This window comes from Podarcis erhardii (genome assembly GCF_964252035.2).
Source record: "Podarcis erhardii genome assembly, chromosome: 1".
Taxonomy (NCBI): Eukaryota; Metazoa; Chordata; class Lepidosauria; order Squamata; family Lacertidae; genus Podarcis; species Podarcis erhardii.
In genome coordinates this window covers 133,251,502-133,275,493 of record NC_138497.1, presented here as the reverse complement: position 1 = coordinate 133,275,493, position 23,992 = coordinate 133,251,502, and the positions used below count along the sequence as shown (strand labels likewise).

The following is a 23,992-nucleotide window of genomic DNA, read 5'->3' as shown; positions in this document are numbered from 1 at the left end:
CCAAGGAGAAGAGTCGGTGGAAGAAGATTGGAAAAAATTTAAAGTTTATCTTCAAAAATATTGCAAAATTAAGGATTGCTAGAAAGATGTTGGGAAAAGAAAATTATGTGGTTTTAGTGGATATGACATAAATGATTAAGTAAAAATGAGTTGGTGAAAGAGAGAATGTAAAATTATAGTATATTAAGACAAATTACTAAGATAAAAATAAGGTTGGAAGGATTTGCTGAAATAACAAATTGAATTAGAATACAAAAATGGGAGGTGTGAGGAGGTCAAGGAAATAAGTGAATGTAAGCAAGTGATGTTTGACTTGTTTCTTATTTTTTTTTTCTCTTTTTCTGTTTTCTGGTTTTTGATGATTTTTTTTTTAATATATGTATTGTTTTTTCTTTTTTTCTTTGATTGTTATTATTTTCTCCTTTTTTTCTGTGATCTTTAAAATCTTAATAAAAATTTATTTATTTTTTTAAAAAGGAAAAGATCTCCCCCCTTCTCTCTGCTTCAACATCATCAACAGTGTTCTGTAGCAAATCCTCCAGGCGACACTAGTGTTGCTATGGAAATGCTCATCTGAACCCCCCTTTGCAGTAAATCAGAGTGAAATCCATTGTAGAGCATAATTGACTGCTACACAGGAGATAGTCAAGTTGTAGTTCATTTTTGGATGGATTTTTAGTTCTGTAGCCAAGTAGAAAGGACTGGTGCCATCAACTGGAAGATGCTCGTGTGAGCCAAATCTCAGAGGGTTCTGCTAGGGATACGGAGCACACAGGACAAATTGGTACATAATTACAATAGGTTGGACCCCCCCCCCATGGCGTTGCTATGAAACGTAGTGATTTCACAGTGATGGCACCCAACGGTATCATTTCATGTACATTGGTAAGTGCTGTTGTTAAAATGCTGGAGAATGGAAATAGCTTAGACATTTCAAGGGTGTCCTTTTTTGGCGTGTACAAATAGTTCCAGAAAAGGAGAGAGACAGAGAGGTTTTTGTGGTCTCTGTTGATAGCTGAAGAGAAGTGAGATACAGTGTTTTGATGAATCAGACTATCAAAGCAGTCTGACAAAAGAGCTATTTGTAAAGAGAGGTGAGACTGGAGTTGGATTTGAAGGAAATGAAGTTATTCAATATTTAAAAGGTGGTCTGTTCACATCATGAAATGTCTGTTTTGCTTTTGAGCAAAATACTGCGTGTTGTAGTGAGTCAGAAAGAAGACCAAATACTTCAAAAAGTCTATTACTGAATTGATAGATTTATAGTGAGCAGTGTTAGTTCTGAAGACACAGCATGTTGGATAAATCCAGAAACAAGGGCATACCTCAAGACCAAGTTAAATAATTAGTTTAGGGGTATCATTAATTGATGCTGACTTTATGAAATCAGACACCCATGTGTCCCTATTTTCTAGGGACATCCTGAATTTAATAAAGCCATCCCAGTTTTTTATTTGATCTCAGAAGGTCCCGCTTTTCCTTAGGACATCCGTACTTTCATTGAAGAAATGTTGGAAACCCATAGTAAACTGTTCAAACCCAGTACACTTCAGTTCTAAGTACAGTGGGACCTCGAGTTAAGAACTTAAATCGTTCCAGAGGTCCGTTCTTAACCTGAAACTGTTCTTAACTTGAGGTACCACTTTAGCTAATGGGGCCTCCCGCTGCCGCCGCACGATTTCTGTTCTCATCCTGAAGCAAAGTTCTTAACCCGAGGTACTATTTCTGGGTTAGTGGAGTCTGTAACCTGAAGCGTATGTAACCTGAAGTGTCTGTAACCCGAGGTAAAGGTAAAGGGACACTGACCATTAGGTCCAGCCGCAGACGACTCTGGGGTTGCGGCGCTCATCTCGCTTTATTGGCTGAAGGAGCCAGCATACAGCTTCCGGGTCATGTGGCCAGCATGACTAAGCCGCTTCTGGCGAACCAGAGCAGCGCACAGAAATGCTCTTTACCTTCCCGCTGGAGGGGTACCTATTTATCTACTTGCACTTTGACGTGCTTTTGAACTGCTAGGTGGGCAGGAGCAGGGACTGAGCAACGGGAGCTCACCCCGTCATGGGGTTTCGAACTGCTGACCTTCTGATCAGCAAGTCCTAGGCTCTGTGGTTTAACCCACAGCGCCACCCGCGTCCCTGTAACCCAAGGTACCACTGTATAAAGCAGAGGTGAAGGTGTACTTAAGGGTACACACAGAGGAAAATCTGAAACCTTGCCCCACCAGTCCATTTTCCTCCCACAACCTTTCTCCCCAGGCTCTTTTCTCCCACTTCCCCCCTCTAGTCAGCTGTGACTCCAGTTCTGGGGGCCATTATGGGAGAAAGAAGAGCAGGCAGCCGAGGTCCAGCAGTCTCTGCTGCAACAGGTCCATTCTCTGCTTCCACTTTGCATATGAAGGGGGAAGATCCTCGCACAGAGCTACTGCCAAAACATGTGTTTTGAGTCTCAAGCACACTTTGTCACTGAACTAGAATATTGTTTATCCTTTCCAGATCCATTTACATTTTCCTGCTCCTGGTGGGTTTCCACTGAAAAAAATGCTTTCACATTTTTCAAATGTACAATTAGTTTTTTTATTGCATAATTTATCCATCAGATATTCTACCTGAGACCCTGTATTTCAATATCATTCATAGCAAAATGGTATAAAGAGAAGTACCCATCAGGGAAATAAATGCAAAACGCCCAGGTAGCAGACAGGAATATGAAGAAATGATCTTTAGGGATGGTCCTTGCCAACTGAGAAAGAAGCATGAAGAGAAATTCAAGAAAGGGAAGGGAAGCAGGTCGTACATGAAATAGAGGGAAGCAAAGTGGAAGCAGTACTCAGACCTCTCCTTGCCCCTTCTCATTACAATGCTGAATATGCAGTGGACCACCCCCCCCCCCATTCTAGTATGTGCTGACTGTTTTTTGTAGGGAGTGGGGCTCCCACAAATCTATCATCTATCTATCTATCTATCTGTCTGTCTGTCTGTCTGTCTATCTATCTGTCTATCTATATCTATCATCTATCTGTCTATCATCTATCTATCATCTATCTATCTATCTATCATCTATCTAATCTATCTATCTATCTATCTATCTATCTATCTATCATCTATCTATCTGCCTATCTGTCTATCTGTCTATCTATATCTATCTATCTATCTATCTATCTATCTATCTATCTATCATCTATCATCTATCTATCATCTATCTATATATATCTGTCTGTCTGTCTGTCTATCTATCTAATCTATCTATCTATCTATCATCATCATCATCATCATCATCTATTAATTATCTATCTATCTATCATCTATCTATCTATCATCTATCTATCTATCTATCATCTATCTATCATCTATCTATATATCATCTATCTATCATCTATCTATCTATCATCTATCTATCATCTATCAATTATCTATCTATCTATCTATCTATCTATCTATCTATCTATCTATCATCTATCTATCTTTCTATCTCTGGAAATGTAATGATATGATGCTGTTTAACTGAAATATGAATAGCAAAACTTAGAGTTTGTATAACAACTATGAGTGCACAAATAATAATAATAATAATAATAATAATAATAATAATAATAATGTGTGTGTTATTACGCCTAGGGGAAGTGAGGTTCAGAAAGTGTAGCTTGCCTAAGGCTGTCTAGTGAATTCACGAGTAAGGGGAGGTCTGAACCATAGTCTTCCTAATTTGCTGCCTTTAGCTACTCTACTATATCCTCATAGGGGATGTTAACTTTACTCATTGTTTTAAAATGCATTTCCTCAAACACTCAAGGCCAATTCAACGAACCCAAATGCTAATATCAACAATTGCAGTGGTATGTGTTCATAGAATTGTAGAGTTGGAAGGGGTCCCACGGTCATCTAGACCAACCCCCTGCAATGCGGGAATCTCAGCTAAAGCATCCATGACAGATGGCCATCCAACCTCCGCTTAGAAACCTCCAGAGAAGGAGAATCTTCCATCTTCTGAGGGAGTCAATTTTGCTGTCAAACAGCTCTTTCTAGCAGAAAGTTCTTCCTGGTGTTTAGTTGGGATCTCATTCCTTACAACTTGAATTCATTGGTTTGGCTCCTAGCCTCCAGAGCAGGAAAAAACAAACTTGTTCCCTCTTCCATTTGACAGCCATGTTGCTAACACTTGGTTAAATATTCCCTTTATGTGTACAGTGGTGCCCGGCAAGACGAATGCCTCGCAAGACGAAAAACTCGCTAGACGAAAGGGTTTTCCGTTTTTCGAGGTGCTTCGCAAGACGAATTTCCCTATGGGCTTGCTTCGCAAGACGAAAACATCTTGCGGGTTTGCTTCCTTTTTTGTAAAACTGTTAATACCCGGGGAATCCGCGCTCTGCAAGATGAAAAAATCACAAGCCGAAGCAACTCGCGGAACGAATTAATTTCGTCTTGCGAGGCACCACTGTAATTCTTAGTACCTTTTCTTCTTCTCCTTTTTATGGGTGTCTGCATAACCCTCTTCATCAGAGAGAAACCTTCACTTTATAGTTTTCAGTGAATGCTGAACATGCATCTCTTCCCCCTGGCCTTTGATGCCTGAAGTGTGTTTTTAGGACCCACCTGATACCTGTGGCTGTAATTTGTTTAAACTGCTTTCAATACTGAATTTTACCTTGTTACCCTAGGACCTGCTGTTGAAGGGCAGGTAATAAATTTAATCACCTCCATCATTGTCCTATCAAATAAAATAGACCTCAGTGGGGAGGTTACTGTATTCAGTAGGGGATGTGTGTCTGAATAGTGGTGACATGTTTGCAGAGCATTGGACAGAAAAATGAATGAACCACAATGTGTCCCAACTACATTGGGTCTTTTAGGCTGTAATATGCTGCTGTGCTCAGAGATCACTAATCGTTTCTGTCCGCGAAGGAAGCTATGGACAGTCTGAAGTAGCAGAACCTTTATTGAAAATAAAATGAAGATACCATTATACTAAAGGAAACACTTCTATAAGAAATGGGTGGGACCCTAGAGGATAAGGTAGTGGCTGAACCCCTTTGTGGATGGCATGCAGAGAATCCACACATCATGGTACACTCTCCAAACCTTTAGGTGGAACTCACTGTCATGATTATTAAAAAGAAAACTAATAGCAAATGAAATCACATTAAGCTATTTTTTGAAAATGGCTGTTTGAATCCCCAAATTCCATTTAAAATGTAAGAGATATCACCTTGGTTCTCTCCTTGGGCAGATGGTGTTAGTCAGATTTTGAAGATACCATGAGAAGTCGAAAGAATGGTACCTTGGAGAGCTCAAAAAGTCTTTATTCCAGTATTTCTCGTAGCACAGATCTATCATACAGCGAGAATGTAAGTAGAAGGATTCTATTCAACTTATATTTGTAAAATCCTCCTAGGCTCATTAGCTGATTGATGCAAAATGTGACTGTGCTGTGTATGGAGAAAGCATATACTTGATGATGAACTTTCTTTGTTTATTAGTGGTCAGATTTTGGGATTTACAGAGCTTGTCTACTTTTAAATTTACTGTGAGTATTGTGTAAAAGCTGACAGCGAATAGTTCAAGATACTGTAGGCAAGTAATCAGCTACAGCTGAGACAAAAGTCCAGAGTACACCTCATGATTAGCCATCATTGTACGTGTTGAGCTGGTATCATCTTATGCTCTTGTTACCATTTTCTTTGGTATAACATGTGGACTGTCCATTGGTTTCAGTGTGTCTACTCTGATGCTCTGACTATGAATTAGTTGGATTGCTCCCTTTATGTTTTGATTTTCCCTTTGCGAAACTCAGCAAATTTCAGGTTTTGAACAATGAACCTTTAATTAACAGAGGTTTCTAGGCAAGATGGACAAGGTTTGGTTTAGTTGTGTTAGTCGTGGAGGGTGAAGTAGGGTCTGTCATATCCCATTCTTAGTAGCAGGTTGCTTGTGGGAAGAGTTTGCACAGATTTGAAAAGGGTCAGATTGTCATTACAATTCTGCTCTGATGACCTTTTGCTCTCTGTGAAGTAAAAATAGCTCTACCTTTGCTAATTACCTTTGTGGAGACAATGTATGTATGTATTTCAAAGAATGTATTACGCACAATGGTAATTCGTTGTTTGAGGAGTGTGCAATTGGATTTCACTCAACTCTTTTACATCTTGCTCCCATAGGACCTGGTGCACTTCATTCAAGAAAACTTTAAGAAGAGAGAGTGTGTCTTTTTCACTAAAGATACCAAGTCAATGTAAGCAAATATTTGTTGCCAAATTCTGAACAAGCTCCAGTGTAAACATTTACATACTGCTACTCATTGAACACATTTGTAAGAAATGAATCCCAGCTGTTTTTCATTCTAGCACTTGCTACGTCCACTGGCAATAATCAGACCCTGCCAAAAAAAACCAGATCTTTTGAAAAAGACTGAAGATCCCATTCTGATAAGCAACAACAACAACAACAACAACAACAACAACAACAACAACAAGAACAATTTATTTATATCCCGCTCATCTGGCTGGGTTTCCCCAGCCACTCTGGGCGGCTTTCAACAAAATATTAAAAATACATTAAAACATCAGTCATTAAAAAATTCCCTAAAGAGGTTTGCCTTCAGATGTCTTCTAAACATCATATAGTCAGAACCTCTGCCTGGTTCCCTGTAACCTCGCTTCTTGCAATGAGGGAACCGCCAGAAGGCCGTTGGCACTGGACCTCAGTGTCCGGCCTGAATGATGGGGGTGGAGACGCTCCTTTGGATATACTGGGCTAAGGCCATTTAGGGCTTTAAAGGTCAGCACCAACACTTGGAATTGTGCTCGGAAACGTACTGGGGGCCAATATAGGTCTTTCAAGACCGGTGTTATGTGATCTTGGCGGCCGCTCCCAGTCACCAGTCTGGCAGCTGCATTCTGGATTACCGTAGTTTTAGTTTCTGAGTCACCTTCAAAGGTAGCCCTACATAGAGCGCATTGCAGTAGTCCAAGTGGGAGATAACTAGAGCATGCACCACTCTGATGAGACAGTCTGCAGTCAGGTAGGGTTTCAGTCTGCCCACCAGAGGGAGCTGGAAGACAGCTGCCCTGGACACAGAATTGACCTGCACCTCCATGGACAGCAAAATAACTCCCAGGCTGCGCACCTTGTCCTTCAGAGGCACAGTTGCTCCATTCAGGACCAGGAGGTCCCCCACCCCCACCCACCCCCTGTCACCCCAGTACTTCTGTCTTGTCAGGATTCAACTTCAATCTGTTAGCCAACATCCATCCTCCAACAGCCTCCAGGCACTCACACAGGACCTTCACCACCTTCACTGGTTCTGATTTGAAAGAGAGATAGAGCTGGGTATCATCCAGAGACTGATGAACACCCAGCCCAAACCCCCTGGTGATCTCTCCCAGTGGCTTCATGTAGCTATTAAAAAGCATGGGGGAGGGATGGAGCCCTGTGGCACCCCACAAGTGAGAGCCCAGGGGTCTGAACACTCACCCCCAACACCACTTTCTGGACACGGTCCAGGAGGAAGGAGCGGAACCACTGTATCACAGTGCCCCCAGCTCCCAGCTTTAGATCAGGGGTAGTCAACCTACAGCCCTCCAAGTTTTGCTGGACTTAAACTCCCATCAAGGATGTTTGGAGTTTCAGCCCCACAAGAGCATCTGGAGGGCCACAAGTCAATGACCTTCCTTCTTTAATTGGCCAGCAGTCCTTGACTTATTATGTCCTTATCATTTAGATTTTTGAATTATTTCAGATTGCTTTGTTATGCTCCCTGTCAAAACAGAAACAAACAAAAACTTTGATGGTTAATTGTTATTTCTCTTTCCCAATATACATTTCTTGATAGTGACAATCTATGTAAATGTGGGTACGCGAAATCACAGCATGTAGAAGGGACTCAGATGGGCAACCATGAAAAATGGAATTATAAGAAGCACACTAAAGAATTCCCAACGGATGCCTTTGGCGATATTGAGTTTGAAAATTTGGGCAAAACAGGAAAAGTAAGTCATTTAAGTGTCCTTTTCGCTTTTCTATAGGATTTTTGGTGGTCATCTTTTCTAAAGGATTAATTTCAAAAGACGAGAATGTTTTGGGGCTGAGAGTCTTATCTATTCTTTCTATCTAATTCTTTTGAATCTGTGATTCTATGAAATTTATTAAGTCCTAAAAACGTACTCAGTCTTTCAAAATATAATTGCCAGGAAACTTATTAATCTTCTTTTTCCATTTGGATACATTCAGAGGGGAGTTTGTAGGTGCTGGGATAACTGTTGGCACCAAAGAAAGAATAGAGTAGATGTTTAAAACTAAGATTGAAGACTGAAGCAAAATCTCTGTTTGCATGCACCCTCACACAGTGGAAACATGAAGAGATACATGCCAACCTGACTTGGAAGAACTCTTAGAATGAATTGAGTTCAGTGGGACTTACTGCCTGGTAAGTGGAGTTAGGATTGCAGGCTTAGGCATTCATCAGAAGTCACTAACAGGAAGGATAAAAGAAGACATCCAAGGTGAATAGGGCTGGTGCATCAATTAAGATTCCTTAAGATGAAATGCTGCACATCACAGAACCTTGCACAAGTTGGTGCCTTTTACGCAGTCAGCATCTCACTTACACCAGCTCTTGGCTGAAGAGCTTAAAGCAGACATGGCAGCATCCCGAGCGTCAGGCGAGTGAGAAGAGAAGGTCTTGACAAAATGAGGCATCTGCCTTTTGGCTTGAGTGGAATATTTTTCTTATTGTAAATATGATTTTCCTCCCTTTTAAGTATATTCGCCTCTCGTGTGACACAGACTCGGAAACACTCTACGACCTAATGACCCAGCACTGGCACCTGAAAACACCCAACCTCATCATCTCTGTCACGGGCGGAGCAAAAAACTTTGCTTTAAAGCCACGTATGCGTAAGATAGTCAGCAGGCTGATCTATATTGCACAATCTAAAGGTAAAACAACCAAGCCTTTCCTCCCAAAACACTTGCTTTATCATAAGCAAAAATTAAAAATGAGCCTCAAGCCATGGGGGAAAGGAGGGACAGTGTCTGAAATATAACCTGCTCTCCGTTCTGCATGTTTATTGCCACCCCAGCCTTTAGGAATTAATGGAATCAATTTCAGGCATTGCTGAAACTGACCACTGATCCTTCCCTTCCCCCTCTATCCTCTCACTCTGGATCCCCCCCCCCATGGAGAGGGTGGGCTCCTACTCTGGGCCTCTCTGGCCCATTTCTCAACAATGTGCAGGACTCTTCTTGACTGGGACTGCCCTGCTGGGCAACAAGGGCAACCTCTGTGCTCATGGCTGTGGCTCTCAGCCTCTAACCCTGTCCTGGAAGAGCCTCCTTCTCCTGACCCACCTTGATCGCTCAAATGCCACAGCATCTCCCAGCTCATCCCTTCCCCAGACTGCTCCTCGGTGTCCCGCCACCACAATCCGGGGTCTAAATTGTCATCTCCTTTGTCCTCCCTGGGGGGCTCTTGGGCAGGCGGCTCCCACCACTCTTCCTCATCCAGCCAGTCCCTGACATTCCTGCAGCCAGGCTGGTGCCAAAGGTATCACTCTGCGTTCCTTTGCGTTCCACATCAGTGAGGCCAAGAGGGGGGGTCTTGACAAAAAAAATGGCCAGGATTTATGGAGGGGGCAGGACACTGTCTAGCAGATTCCAAATGCTGTTTTAAAACAGTAGCTTTAAATTACTTTCTTTTGACCCTAAGTGCTCAGAAAATCTGTCAAACTCTTCCTACAATTTCTATTTTTTAGTTAGGTATTTTTATTTATTTACTTGATTGGGGAGCAGCTGCCCCTCTGCCCTCCGGCTACAGTCATGTTATAGTGATACACACACACAAAATTCATGGTATGGGAATCTTCCTTAAATGTTGTAAAATCTATGAAACAGTTTGCACATTCAACGTGACCCTGTTTGGCCTGGCTTTGCACTCTCAAACTACAGGGGCCTGGATATTCACTGGGGGAACGCATTATGGATTGATGAAGTATATTGGGGAAGTGGTGAGAGATAACACTATCAGCAGGAGCTCGGAAGAGAATGTCGTTGCTATTGGAATAGCTGCTTGGGGGATGGTCTCTAACCGCGAGAGTCTGATTAGAAACTGCAGTGCTGAGGTACTGAACTTGATTAACATCCTGCAGTTATGTTACATCTTTCCCAGATTCCAACTTGTATATGTAACCCCATAAATGTAGCTTGTTGCTGTATAAATGAGGTGGTGGCTTCTTTACTTAAAGCACACCCTTGTGTGCACTGATACCCTGGCTTATTCTTTTTGAAGCTTAAACAGTCCTGCATTTTGATGTATTGTTGATGAAATGGCTAAAAGTGCATTCCAACCTTAATGCATAATTTAGAAGGCAATTTAGTTAATTTTGTCTCTAGGAATTTGGAGAACTCTGGGTAGATGTATACTTAGAAGAGAAAGGTGTAGAGTTTTAAACTGCCAGGGCAGCAGTGGGCTTAGAAAGGGCACAACAAACATAGGTTCTTGGAGGTGGGTCAGGCTAGGCAGTACAAAAATGAGAGAGGAAAGAGCAATGCTGGTGATGACCATGATTCACAAGAGGCTATTTACAAAGAGTGTGGAAATAGGTTGTAAATTTGCTATATGTACAGAAGAGTATTTCAGAGTTCTAAGAGGTAAAATAATAGGTGGCTAGAGGTATCTTGTTGCGCAACAATTGTAATCAGTTGGTGAAAGTAGCTTAATTTTTATTAATGTGGCTGTCTTTTCCAGATGTATTATTCCGCACCGTATATCATGGATGACCTCAAGAGGGACCCACTGTACTGTCTGGATAATAACCATACACATCTAATTCTGGTTGACAACGGAACTAATGGATACCCTGGCATAGAGGCCAAGCTACGAACCCAGTTAGAAAAATATATTTCAGAACGCATTATGCCAGGTCAGTTTCTAAGGAGCACGAGGGTTGGTGCAATGCATTAAAGGACTATCTGAGGGCGAATGAACTGGTTGTAATTGTGAATTGTTTTAATTTGGGTTTCTTTCTTTCTTTGTTTAAATAACTTTTTATTGAGTTTTATAAACAAAGATAATAAGGGTAATGAATACTACGAATAAGTAGAACAAGTCTTCTCATGCCATTTGTATGTCACAAAAATAGCATCATAAATTTGCAGTAATTTCTGTGACCTGGGTTCATTATTAGTGGTCAATTTATAGGTTCTTGGATTGTGAATTGGTTTAAACAAAAACAATAACAAAGGGCAAACAGGCTAGAAGAGACAACATTTGTCAGGGTTTTAGGGAGAGAGGAGACAGAGAGCGAGGGCGACGAGGAAGAGGACGACAACGACCCGAGGTTGTCCCAAAGTCCGTCTAGCGAATCAGAGGATTCCCAGAAGGGAGCCCCCCTGGTCAGGCCAAGGGGCAATAGAGAGGGAAGCAGTCAGAAAGAGGGGAACGAAGAGGGAATCCCCAGTGGGAGTGGCAAAGCGGGACCAGCTCCCCCGTCGGAACGGAGTGGAGGGGGGGGAGTTACCAGTGAAAGAGCAGAACAGGAAGGAGGAAGGGGGAGGAGTTCGGAGCAAGACGTCCTGCCTGAAAGGGAGGAGTGTAGTACCGAGAGTAGCGTAACTGTAGAAAGGAAGGTCAGAGGCAACGTACGCGCGCCAAGTTCAAATATAGAGGCGCGCGGAAATGAGGAGAGCTCTGAGGAGGAGCCTGGTGCCAAAGCACGAAGGAGGGGGGAGCAGGCGGGAGAAGACTCAGCCTCTGGGGAGTCCCGGAAAGAGGGAAGACAGGGGGGCAGGAAGACCCTGCGGAAAAGGAAAGAGAGGAAAAGGTGGAGCAGTACAAGCCTCTTAAATTGGTGCAGGGGAGGGACGGACTCAGAGGGGACTTCTAACATCTAAGGATAACAGATGCGGAGCCACGGAGTTGGGATGTAATGGCTACAATGATCTTCAATAAATCCTTTTGTACATAACTTGGACTGGACTTTGGTCTCTTGTGAGCTGGGACCTCGGGTGGCTCTGACAACATTCAACACCTAGTCAGGAGTGTTTTATTTGGTTTTATGGTAAAATACCTTCAAAGAAGTTATGCTTGAAAGGAAGCCAAAAATATATTAAGTAAGTAAATAAATTAAAGTATCTTAGTAAAAGACCTTATTTGCTGATTAAATCTATTAACGCAAAGCATTAATTTTGTACTGTTTCTGGATGGAAATCATGTGAAATATTATTATTTCTATTTATAAGGCTTAGTCAGTTTACATAATGAAACACAGAATTAGCTTAAGGTAACCTGAGGCTGCTGCCTGGAGGAGCTTACAGAGGAAACATAATGAAGAGAGGAGAAGGGAGGGAGGAGAGGCAAGGTAAACAAGGCAAATATCCAAAACTTTAAAAACCGTTACAAAGTGGTGAGTACAATTTCAATTCCCGCCCCCAACTTTATCTGCACAACTGTATGTTAAGCAGAACCCAAATTAAAGTAATAGCCAAACAAAAAAGAAGGGTGGGAGAGAGAAAACGTTAAGCATAATGGAAGAGCCTCAAAGTTTATGCAGGGGTCTATCGCATGCAGGAGGTTTTACCAAATAGTGGCAAGAAAATATTGGTTTAACAAGAATGCTCATAAAAATATGTCAGTGAAAAATTTATGCAGTTTTGCTTGATGTACACATTTTTGCAAGCCATTAGAAAATTTAGAAAAGGAGCTGTGTTTTGGTTCATGTAAAGTGCAAATTAGATAGGCTCTCATTAAAATCCTAAACAAATCCCCGTCCGTCCCCCCCAGGTGCCTTACCACACTGCTCAGTTGGCTGGATCAGGATGCAGTTACAGAGCTTATAGGGCTGCTTAAGTAGAAGCAGTCAGGCTCCAGTTGGTGGTAGCAAGGAAAGCCATAGGCTGTGACAGTCTGTGGCCTCTTCTGATGTTTAAAATTGCCCCCCTGCCCCCAGCTTTATACATGACCTGGGCCAGGGCAGCCCACCCATGAGGCAAGGTGAAGTGACCACATTGGGCAGCAGAACTGGCCTCCAAGGACTGCATCTGCTGCTGCTGAGATAGTGGCAGCGATGACTGTGGCGTACAAGGCGCCATCCAACTGTCTTAGGGACTGAGGTGGGCATCTGTGGGCAGGACATATAAGAGCTTTGTGGGATGGAAAGATGGCAGGCTAGTCATTGACTGCTGACCAAGATAACCAAGGCATAAATCTTGGTTACTAAAACTCCCTTGGGAGATAAGGGGGGTTGGGAATCAACTGCACATGCTCAGAAGAAGATATTAATCACACCAGAGACAAGGAAGTCTTTGTGTGCGGAGGAATATCTTGAGTGCGGAACCTTCATCGGGCCCATGCGCCACATAACAATCATTAATTGAGGACATCAGGTCAGCAAAACCTCCTTTTAATTATTTAAGTAAGTAAGTAAGTATGAAATGGATTTTTTATCCACCGGTTAGTTAGCACCCAGTTCCGCGGGTGGCGCTGTGGGTTAAACCACAGAGCCTAGGACTTGCCAATCAGAAGGTCAGCAGTTCGAGTCTCCGCAACGGGGTGAGCTCCCATTGCTCGGTCTCTGCTCCTGCCCACCTAGCAGTTCGAAAGCACGTCAAAATGCAGGTAAATAAATAGGTACCACTCTGGCGGGAAGGTAAATGGCGTTTCCGTGTGCTGCTCTGGTTCGCCAGAAGCGGCTTAGTCCTGCTGGCCACATGACCCGGAAGCTGTACGCCGGCTCCCTCGGCCAATAAAGCGAGATGAGCGCTGCAGCCCCAGAGACGACCACGACTGGACTGAATGGTCAGGGGTCCCTTTACCTTTTTACCTAGTTAGCACCCAGAAAACAAATGGACACCTCCAAGATGAAAAGGCACTAATTGACAGGCTAAAAAACAAACCGAAAAGTTTATCTTAATTATTGGAGACTATGAAAGAGTACCATGGACAAGGCAGCTCTGAATCTGTTTAAAACCTTTACTTTATATTAACTGTAATCCTCCAATATGTGCATGTGGTGTTAGCTGCAAAAGTGAAACTCAATTTATCAGCGTGGGAATGGAATTCAGGATTAATGCAGGCTTAAAGAGATGGACACAAGTTTCTTAAAGCAGAGACTGCCACAAGGGAGACTAATAGAACCCAACATGGCAAAGATGCTGCTGAATATCCCATTGATTGTTGGTATCATGCGACAACTGCTAGGTGAACAGCTGTCAGAATTAAGAACTGAGATGTCCAGAATGATAAATGAGAATGGATCTGAGAAACATCGGATTAAAGAATGCCGATGTGGAAAAAGGACCTGTGGAAAAAGATGTTGATCCAGATCTGCCTGAACATGAGAAAGTACAGGCAAAGTGGGAAACACCAGATGATGAAATGGAGTGGATATCCACATAGATGTTTGGAAAATTGGAACAGATAAAGGATGCTGCTGTGATGCTGGAAGAAATGAATGAAATTATGAACAGAGATACCAAGAATCAACATGAGATGGTAGAGACAGAGCTGAGAGAGAAAGGGCTTTGTGTACAAGTTGAAGTGAACAAAGAAAAAGCCTCTAAGCATTGATTAACAAAGAGGACTGTAGCCATTCCTTAAAATGCTGAGAAGAGCGAATCTAGGAATCAAAATAGATTCAGCAAAATATTCTAGTGCTATATAAAGAGAGGTTATTTAAATTATGGAAAGGTCAGGCACATTTTAATGAATGCCTGCTTTCAGAATGGAATACACAAAGTCTGGTCAAAGGACAATTCTGAGAATTATAAACTGTGCAAGGTAAAACAGAGAAGTGTTCTTCTGGAAATGCATACAACTGTTTATTACTGCATTTGTGTTTCAGATTCTAATTATGGTGGGAAGATTCCAATTGTGTGTTTTGCCCAAGGAGGTGGAATAGAAACGTTGAAAGTAAGTATGTCCCCCCAACACCAAATCTCCCTCTGTCTTCTACATCTTAGGTTAGGTGTGCATGGAGGGTAGCATTTTGCCGTTTCATTCATATACAGTTGAACCTCGAGTTGCGGATATAATCTGTGATGGAGGCACGTCCGCAACCTACCGCATTTGCATCATGAAGCACCGCGTCTGTGCAGGAACTGGCGCGATTTGGCACTTCTGCGCAGGCGCGAGCGGCGAAACCCAGAAGTAACCCGTTCTGGTACTTCCGGGTTCCCCGTGGTCCGCAACCCAAAAACATGTAACCTGAAGCATCCGTAACATGAGGTATGACGGTAGATGCAAGGACTGTGTACTTAGGTTTCAGTAATATCCTGAGTGTTCTTGGCAATGGTTTCTGTTTTAAAAGGAAGGAATATATATATATATATATATATATATATATATATATATATATGAAGGAATATATATATATATATATATTTGCTTTCGTAGATTTTCACGGGTACAGGAATGCAGGTTTTGGTGTCCTCGGGTGTCTTCCCGTGTAAAAGTTGGGGTGTCTAGGCGACGTTTCGACGAGGTCTCACTCGTCATCTTCAGGCTGGTGCTTTCGGCTTCTTGTTACTGGAACAGAGCAGGATCTCAGTGTTTGAGTTCCTATAAATACTGTAGAGGGGGTGTGGTGTATAGCCTCCAATGTTCTGGGCAGAGAGGAAGTTCCCAGGCTAGTGTGCCTTTTCTTCTTTTGTTCCTTAATTACTTGAGAGATATCTTGAGTGATTTCTTGAGTGATATCCTGAGTACCACTTAGGTGGGTCATTAGGTGTGGATTAGTTGTTAAAGTCTTTGTGTCTTGACCTCTTGAACTTTGTGAAGAGTTTTCCTGAGAAGATGGCTGTACTGTACTTAGATTAACAACTAATCCACACCTAATGACCCACCTAAGTGGTACTCAGGATATCACTCAAGAAATCACTCAAGATATCTCTCAAGTAATTAAGGAACAAAAGAAGAAAAGGCACACTAGCCTGGGAACTTCCTCTCTGCCCAGAACATTGGAGGCTATACACCACACCCCCTCTACAGTATTTATAGGAACTCAAACACTGAGATCCTGCTCTGTTCCAGTAACAAGAAGCCGAAAGCACCAGCCTGAAGATGACGAGTGAGACCTCGTCGAAACGTCGCCTAGACACCCCAACTTTTACACGGGAAGACACCCGAGGACACCAAAACCTGCATTCCTGTACCCGTGAAAATCTACGAAAGCATATATATATATATATATATATATATATTATCTAAGTTTCTTGAGCAAGCAAGCTTTTTCAATATCAACAGAAGGAGGCAAAAAGATCTCAATGGTTAAGTCTAATTAATTTTTTTCTTGGGTCAAACCCTGTGGTGTGTATGTGTGAGAGAGAGCATAAATGGTTGCTTATAGCCATTGTAAGAATTACTGGGTGGATTGATTGATTGATTGATTGATTTATATTCTAGTGCATTGTTAACTCAGGGGGCTATTTTGTGATCTCTAGACAACTAGCTCAAAATCATAGATCCCTTGACTTCAAAATATTCTTAAATGGGTCCCTTGTGCATCTATTCATGTGCTTGTGTACCTCCCTGCTAACCGTGCACCAGTTAGAGACTCCAAAAGAGAAGCAGAAGAGTTGTGTTATTAAACAGATGAAAAACAGGAGTAGCTCTGAGGCCAGAGTGCACAGACCTGAACTCGTGGAGGGCCAAAGTGTGCGCAGACACAAATGCCATAAATCTCACTCTTCATATGTCATGCCACCAAGCAAGCATGTTAACAGAATATATGTCAGTCAAATAGATATTACTTATAGTAACTCTAGTATAGACTATTACTGACTTTTAGTAGCATGAAGCAGAAGAGGTAGTGATTATTCCCCCCCCCCAACCAATTTCTGTTCCTAAGACTGGAGCTGGCAACTTCTCCACTCTCTCATCACAATGCGGAGACTAAAGCCTGCTCTTGGCTGATCCCTTTATCGGGCAGCAAATCCAATTGATTTTTATAGAATTTACAATTCGTCTTCACAGAACTTTGCTCTGAAAGACCTCTACTAAGGGGCTAAAGGTAAAGGTAAAAGTATCCCTGACCATTAGGTCCTGTCACGGATGACTCTGGGGTTGTTCGCTCATCTTGCTCTATAGGCCGAGGGAGCTGGCGTTTGTCCACAGACAGCTTCCAGGTCATGTGGCCAGCATGACTAAGCCGCTTCTGGTGAAACAGAGCAGCGCACAGAAACACTGTTTATTACTAAGGGGAAAGTCCCACCAAACACAGTGGAGCTAACTTCCAACTAAATATGCACGTGATCATGCTGCTATCCACTCTTCTTGTGACAGAGGGAACTTTGCTTGTTCAGCATCAGAAGCTTGAGCAGAAAAGCTAGTTTTCAGTAGTTAAATATCCAATAAATTCTGTTAAGGCTTGCAAGTGGATAAATTCCTAATTAGGTAATTTGTTTAATTTGAAATTGTTTTGGCATTTGAAATATGCATTATTCTTATTTAGATTTCTTGAACATTCGTTTTGCACAGTCAGTTATTTTAGGACCTTCAGTATAAAATATCAGGAGTCTCATGTGATGTTTAAAATGGTTATAAAATGAGTTCATGCTTGCTAATTATATTAATAGCAGCCTATCTTACATTGTTTCATTAAGTTACATTGAATCAGTTTGCATTACTAGATCATGAATCCGGATAAATGGTTGTCAACTTCACCTCTAGTATAGGTGTTAGTGTTCATTCTTCTGTCTTTATTTAATGGCTGGTATCTTCAAAGTTGTCTCTAAGTTCCATTTGTGGCAGTACTGCAGTAGACTCTTTGCACCAAAAATTTCCAAGAATGATCCCTGAGAAATATCCTTGCTTATTAGCTCCAAATTTCAACATGTGGCAGGCTCCTACAGCTAGTCTTTTTTTGAAATATTCTCATTATTTATGTGAGACGTTTTCAGGTTCCTTATGTTGCATCTTTGTGTTATTTGCTAGACGACCTCCTCTTCCAATATTTCTGGTCCCAGTAGCATTCCTTGTTATCTAAAGTGTAATAAACATTTATGTGGTTTTGAGTCTGGACCACAGACTCAATTTTTGTTAACCACACACACACACACACACACACACACACACACACGTTCCAAAGCATTTTCTATTCACTATTCACCTGCAATGTGGTTAAATGTTGGTTGCATCCACTCAGAGATATTGTCTGCAAAATAGGATTGTACTGTACCAGACATGCTGCATTAATAATATTCTGAAAGCAAATACACCTAATAGCTTTATGGAGCATGAGTATCTGTCTCATCATCCTAAAACAATTACTAATCCCATTGATTTGCTTGGCAACTGCCTCAGTACTAATACTGATACAGTACTAAAACCCTAACCACAACATATACTAAGTATTGTTGAATGATTGTATAAACATACATTTTGGTTGTTATAACTAGATTTCTAACAATAAAAGTTGTCACCAGGTAAAATAAACCACCACTGATGGTTCATATTTGTAATTCATTTCTTGCATCAGCTGAAAAATAACTCTTGCTTAATCTAATTTAGCATCAGCAATTGCTTTAGATATTTTTTATTATTAATTTTTATTGATTTTCAACTCAGATTAAAAACAAAACAACACACACACATGAACAAACAAAAACATATAAACATGTATAATTTCAAAACCTCTTTTTCATAAACCTTGTTTCCACGACTTCCCCTTACCTCCCCTTTTCTGCATCCCTATTCTAACTTTTTTTCAGCAACTCCTCACCCCAATCCATTAATACCATCTTCTTACTATAATTTCTTCTCATACTTAATCAGTTACAGCTGTAATTCTATATTTTCTTTTCCCTTGACATTTTACACCTCATGAATTTTACAACAGTTCTTAAGATATACTTTAAATTTCTTCCAATCTTCTTCCACCGTCTCTTTTTCTTGGTCACGGATTCTGCCAGTCATCTCCGCCAGTCCCATATAGTCAATCACCTTCGTCTGCCATTCTTCCAGCGTGGGTAGTTCTTGTGTCTTCCAATACTTCGCTAAAAGGATCCTTGCTGCTGTGGTAGCGTACATAAAAAACGTCCTATCCTTCCTTGGCACCGACTGGCCGACCATGCCCAGGAGGAATGCCTCTGGTTTCTTGTAAAACGTACACTTAAGTACCTTCTTAATTTCATTATAAATCATTCCCCAGAAAGCCTTAATCCTCGGGCAGGTCCACCAAAGGTGGTAGAAAGTACCTTCAGTCTCATTACATTTCCAGCATTTGTTATTGGGCAAATGATAGATTTTTGCAAGCTTGACTGGTGTCATGTACCACCTATAAATCATTTTCATAATATTTTCTCTTAAGGCATTAGATGCCGTGAATTTTATAGCGGTGGTCCATAACTGTTCCCAGTCAGCAAACATAATGTCATGACCGATGTCTTGTGCCCACTTAATCATAGCTGATTTTGCTGTCTCATCTAGCGTATTCCACTTCAGCAGCAAGTTATACATTTTTGATAAGTTCTTAGTATTGGGTTCTAACAGTTCTGTTTCTAGTTTTGATCTCTCCATCTGGAAGCCAACTTTCCTGTCTTGTTTAAACACCTCCATTATTTGATGGTAATGAAGCCAGTCTCTTACTTTCGACTTCAATTTCTCATAACTCTGTAATTTAATTTTTCCACTCTCTTGCTCTAAAATTTCGCCATATCTTGGCCATTTAGATTCCATATTAAATTTTTTCACCTCCTTAGCTTCCATTGGTGACAGCCACCTAGGGGTTTTATTTTCCAACAAATCCTTATATCGAATCCAAACATTATATAGTGCTTTCCTAACAATATGGTTTTTAAATCCTTTATGCATTTTTACCTTGTCATACCATATATATGCATGCCAACCAAATCTATTATCAAACCCTTCCAAGTCCAGAATATCCGTGTTCTCAAGAAGTAGCCAGTCTTTCAACCAGCAGAAAGCTGCCGATTCATAGTAAAGTCTTAAGTCCGGCAGGGCAAACCCCCCTCTATCTTTTGCGTCAGTTAAAATCTTAAATTTTATTCTGGGCTTTTTGCCCTGCCAGACAAATTTAGATATATCTTTCTGCCACTTCTTGAAACAGTCCATTTTGTCCACAACCTGTAATGTCTGAAACCAAAATAGCATTCTAGGCAATACATTCCTCTTAATAACAGCAATTCGGCCTAACAAGGAAAGTTTCAAATTTGACCATATCTCTAGATCTTTCTTTACTTCTGTCCAACATTTATCATAATTGTCTTTAAATAAATTCACATTCTTAGATGTCATATTAATCCCTAAATATTTCACTTTCTTTGCCACCATTAGTCCAGTCTCACTTTGAAACCTCTCTTTTTCTGCAGTTGTTAAGTTCTTTTTTGCTTTGGAGAAGAAGGTTCCCTCTCTCTCAAGAGGGTTCCTCATTCTCCAAATATCAATCAAATCCATATTTTCCGTCATTTCAAAGAAAGTCTTTGGTAATCTCCCATCCTTAGAGACCACCTGTCTTTGTGCTTTGTCCATGTTTGTAGAAACTACGCCGTTCATATCTCCCATCAAAATTACATTATAATCCAGATAGTCCATTAGAGTCTCATGCAACTTCTTATAAAATTCTGCCTTCCCTTCGTTTGGTGCATAAATTCTGACTGTCAGAAATTTTCCCCCTTGGACCTGTATTTCAATTGCCAAAAATCTTCCTTGCTCATCTTTAAAAATCAACTTTGGAGCCAACTTTTCCTTTGCATAAATCACCACTCCTCTTTTCTTAACTCTGTCTGATGAAATAAATTCCTGTCCTAATCTTTTATTTATAAGCAATTTTCTATGTGCCCTGGTCACGTGGGTTTCTTGTAAACAAATCAAGTCCAATTGTTCTCTTTTCAAAATGTGAAAAACCTCATGCCTTTTTCTGGGAAGGTTCAGTCCATTACAGTTCCAACTTAGAAATTGCAGAGCCATCTTGTTGTTTACTTGGTTACTCCTCCAACTGCTCCCTGCAGTTGTTCGTCCTCTGTCGGTGATTTAAGCCCAAATGTTAAGTTCAAAATATCTGCTTCTGAGGTCAGTTCCACCACTCCCTTCTGAAGGTCCTCTTCGTTTCTTTCCAAGAATTGCTCTTTATCTTGCACTGTTCTTATTTTTACTTTCTTTCCTTTGTAGTTGAAAGACAAACCTTGTGGAAACTCCCACCTGAATGGTAAATTGTTCTTTTTCAGCAGGTCGACTAAATCCTTATAGTAAGTTCTTGCCTCCAGAATGTATTTGGGGATGTCTTTGTAAATTTGCACATAGGCGTCTTCAATCTCTAAAGTTCTTTGGTAGTGTAGATTTAGAATTTTATCTCTTTCCTCTTTAGATCTTAAGGTTATCAGACAATCCCTTGGAATCTTTCTATTTTGCCTCCTACCCAATCTGAAGGCAGCTGTTATCTTAAATTCATCTTCCTCCAGGTCTCCATGCCAAAATTCTGAAAACTCTTTTGTGAGGAAGTCCACCAAGCTGTCCTTTTCACTTTCCGGGACCAGTCTCAATCTCAAATTTCTCTCCTTCCTCTGTAATTCCCACAAAGACAAGGCCGCCTCATGTTGATCCAGCTTTTTACAAACTGGTACTAGTTTTTCCTGTGTAGTTTCAGCGGTGGTTTTAGCTTCTTCAGCAATTTTTCGTGTTATAGAATTTTCTTCAATCAATTTATTTATAGTCTCTGTATTAGATGTAATACTTTTAGTGTTCAGATCTAGTTTTGTTGAAAGTTCTGTCAGCTGTTTAGTATTTTCTGTACTCTGCTTTGTCAAAGCTTCTAAAGATTCATTTATTTTAACTAATGCTTGTGTCACTGAATCCATGGATATGTTTATCCCTTTTTCCTGCCCAGCTGCGCCTGCCGGCAATATACTTATTATTGATCCCCTTTTCTTTTGTGCGGCTTTGCTCTTAGCTCTTGTTGTTATCTCATCTGCTGGGCCGCTCATGTCCCAAGGTCGTTCCCACAGGAGCAGCTTTTGAATGGAAAAATCCACTGACTTGTTCTTTACAGTCTGTTTTGCAACTGTTACCCCTCAGCCCTCTAGGGGGGGTAATCCAAAGTGTCCAATAAGCAGAGAAACAAAGAAACAGAAAGTCCCCAAAGAAAGTTGTTAGCAACAATCTTCCAATGTATCCAAGCTGTCAGTTAATAGTTTCAACAAAGTCCCAAACTTGTAACAAATAGAGTCCCAACTTTGTAGCAAATCCTAAATGACAGTTCACCTCGGTGCCTTGCTCAGGCAGTCCGTTCCAAGAATCTAAAACGGAGGAAAGCTTTTCCTTCCCTTTGCTTCTTTTCATGCAGGTTAAACAAAGTCCACCTCTCTTCCCCCTTGCTCCTGCCTGCTGGGGGGGGGGGTTCAAGCTCAATGTCGAGGTTAAGCGGCTTTCAAATTAATTTTTCATCCAATTTCAGCTTTGCAATTTCGTTGCTTTAGCTGTCATGCAGTCCGGGGAAGGCAGACTTCCTTATTTTTTACCTTTCCCGTTTCAGCCAAATTTCGAAAGTTTTTTATAAGTCCCAGTAAGCCTTTCAATCTTACTCACGGGTAATCCAATTCAGTTCCGAATTTCAGGAAGGAATCGGCGCTCTCCGCTCATGGCGACGCGGCTTCACTCCACGGGCTGGGTGACGACTCTCAGCACCGCGCGCATACTCGATGCCGCTCCGGAGCCTTTAAAAAGGCTCTTTTGCAGTAAAGGGGGCCGCAAATGGTGCCCGCCGAGTCTTCTTGCTCACAGGCTTCCGCGCCTGTGATTTTTGGGGGTCCCCGCTTCGCCGTAGCGGTCAGACCCGAACTCGTGGAGCAGTCCTCCTCCGGATATCGAAGGGAGGACCGCCATTAAGCGCTGGCGCCGACCGGAAGTCTCTGCTTTAGATATTTTAATGGCTGCTCACTATTTCTTGCCCTCAAGATAATTGAGCTATGGCCAGGAGACGTCGCAGCTACAGCAGGGTGAACACATTGTCACACCCTGTCATATTCAAAACTTCCATTCTTTAAAGAGCCCTGTAAATATTAAGGTGCTTCCCAGTGAAAACCTGTCTACCCAGGTGTACAGGAAGTTGAACAGAGAAGTTGTTGCAGATATTAATATTGTGCAGTTTGAAGTTACTGGAAGCATAAGACCTGACTTCTTTTGAAATAAATAATTGTCCAGATCCATAAAAATATTATTCAAACTTTTACTGGCAGAACTCTTTAAAATAAATCAGAATACATCAAATTATATATCCAAAATATCAATACAATGTCCTGTGCTGTCCAACACAGGATCAGCATCTTAGAAAACAACATGAAATAACCCATACAGACCTAAAATATCTCTCTCTCTCTCTCTCTCTCTCTCTCTCTCTCTCTCTCTCCAGCCTGCATTCCAGCCTACAGATTGTTTGCTCTCCCTTCAGGAGAGCTTCAATTTACATCTTCACTCCACTGAGTTTAGGAGAAAAGACTCAAAGGCAACTACCTTCATTATGGAGATTTTTCAACCCAATACCTCTCACATGATCTAAGGTTACAACACTCACATGATAGCTACTAGAGAAACTGCAATCAGTTAGTAGTTAATCATTAACTTAGCAAGAGCTCCAAGTGCTCTCCTTGCTTTCAATATAGCCCCATGGAAGAACCCCATGTTAAACCTTTTCACCAAAAAAGATTTAGCCATTTCTCATTTCTGTGTCAATTAAACCATTATACCTAACAGAAGTACCTCAAATAAGATGGCTAGTTCAGTGTTGCAGTTGCTGTGTTGTCTATGCTGAGCACAATATTCTGGAATATCAATGGCCAACATGGGGATTTGCATAGTCCCTGACCAGAGTGATGTGCATGTCAATTGTGACAATTTGTTGTGCCTCTCTTGCAAATGAAAATTCATTTTGGCTGGCAGAATGGAGGCGCCATTGGAGATCTGTCCCTTGCACTGGTCTGGAGAGAAGGACTGTTATAGCAAGATGACTTTTTCACCCCTGAATCTTTATTCATCCTAATGGTTTATTCCATAG

The 23,992-nt window shown here is 41.4% G+C and overlaps 1 protein-coding gene across 4 annotated transcripts in view; it reads left to right on the top strand.

Moving 5' to 3' along the window:
- The window catches only part of TRPM8 (transient receptor potential cation channel subfamily M member 8), a 70,082-nt gene that overhangs the window by 3,836 nt on the left and 42,254 nt on the right, over positions 1 to 23,992 (top strand). For all 4 annotated transcript variants that reach the window (XR_014156708.1, XR_014156709.1, XM_081862412.1 and 1 more), the window contains exons 2-8: positions 5,224 to 5,341; positions 6,152 to 6,225; positions 7,825 to 7,981; positions 8,753 to 8,930; positions 9,939 to 10,111; positions 10,738 to 10,912; positions 14,831 to 14,898. Coding sequence is in view for 2 of the 4 variants with exons in the window: in XM_081862412.1 (XP_081718538.1) it covers positions 5,252 to 5,341; positions 6,152 to 6,225; positions 7,825 to 7,981; positions 8,753 to 8,930; positions 9,939 to 10,111; positions 10,738 to 10,912; positions 14,831 to 14,898 (915 nt within the window). In the remaining 2 variants the exon portion in view is untranslated. The remainder of the gene's footprint in view (positions 1 to 5,223; positions 5,342 to 6,151; positions 6,226 to 7,824; positions 7,982 to 8,752; positions 8,931 to 9,938; positions 10,112 to 10,737; positions 10,913 to 14,830; positions 14,899 to 23,992) is intronic.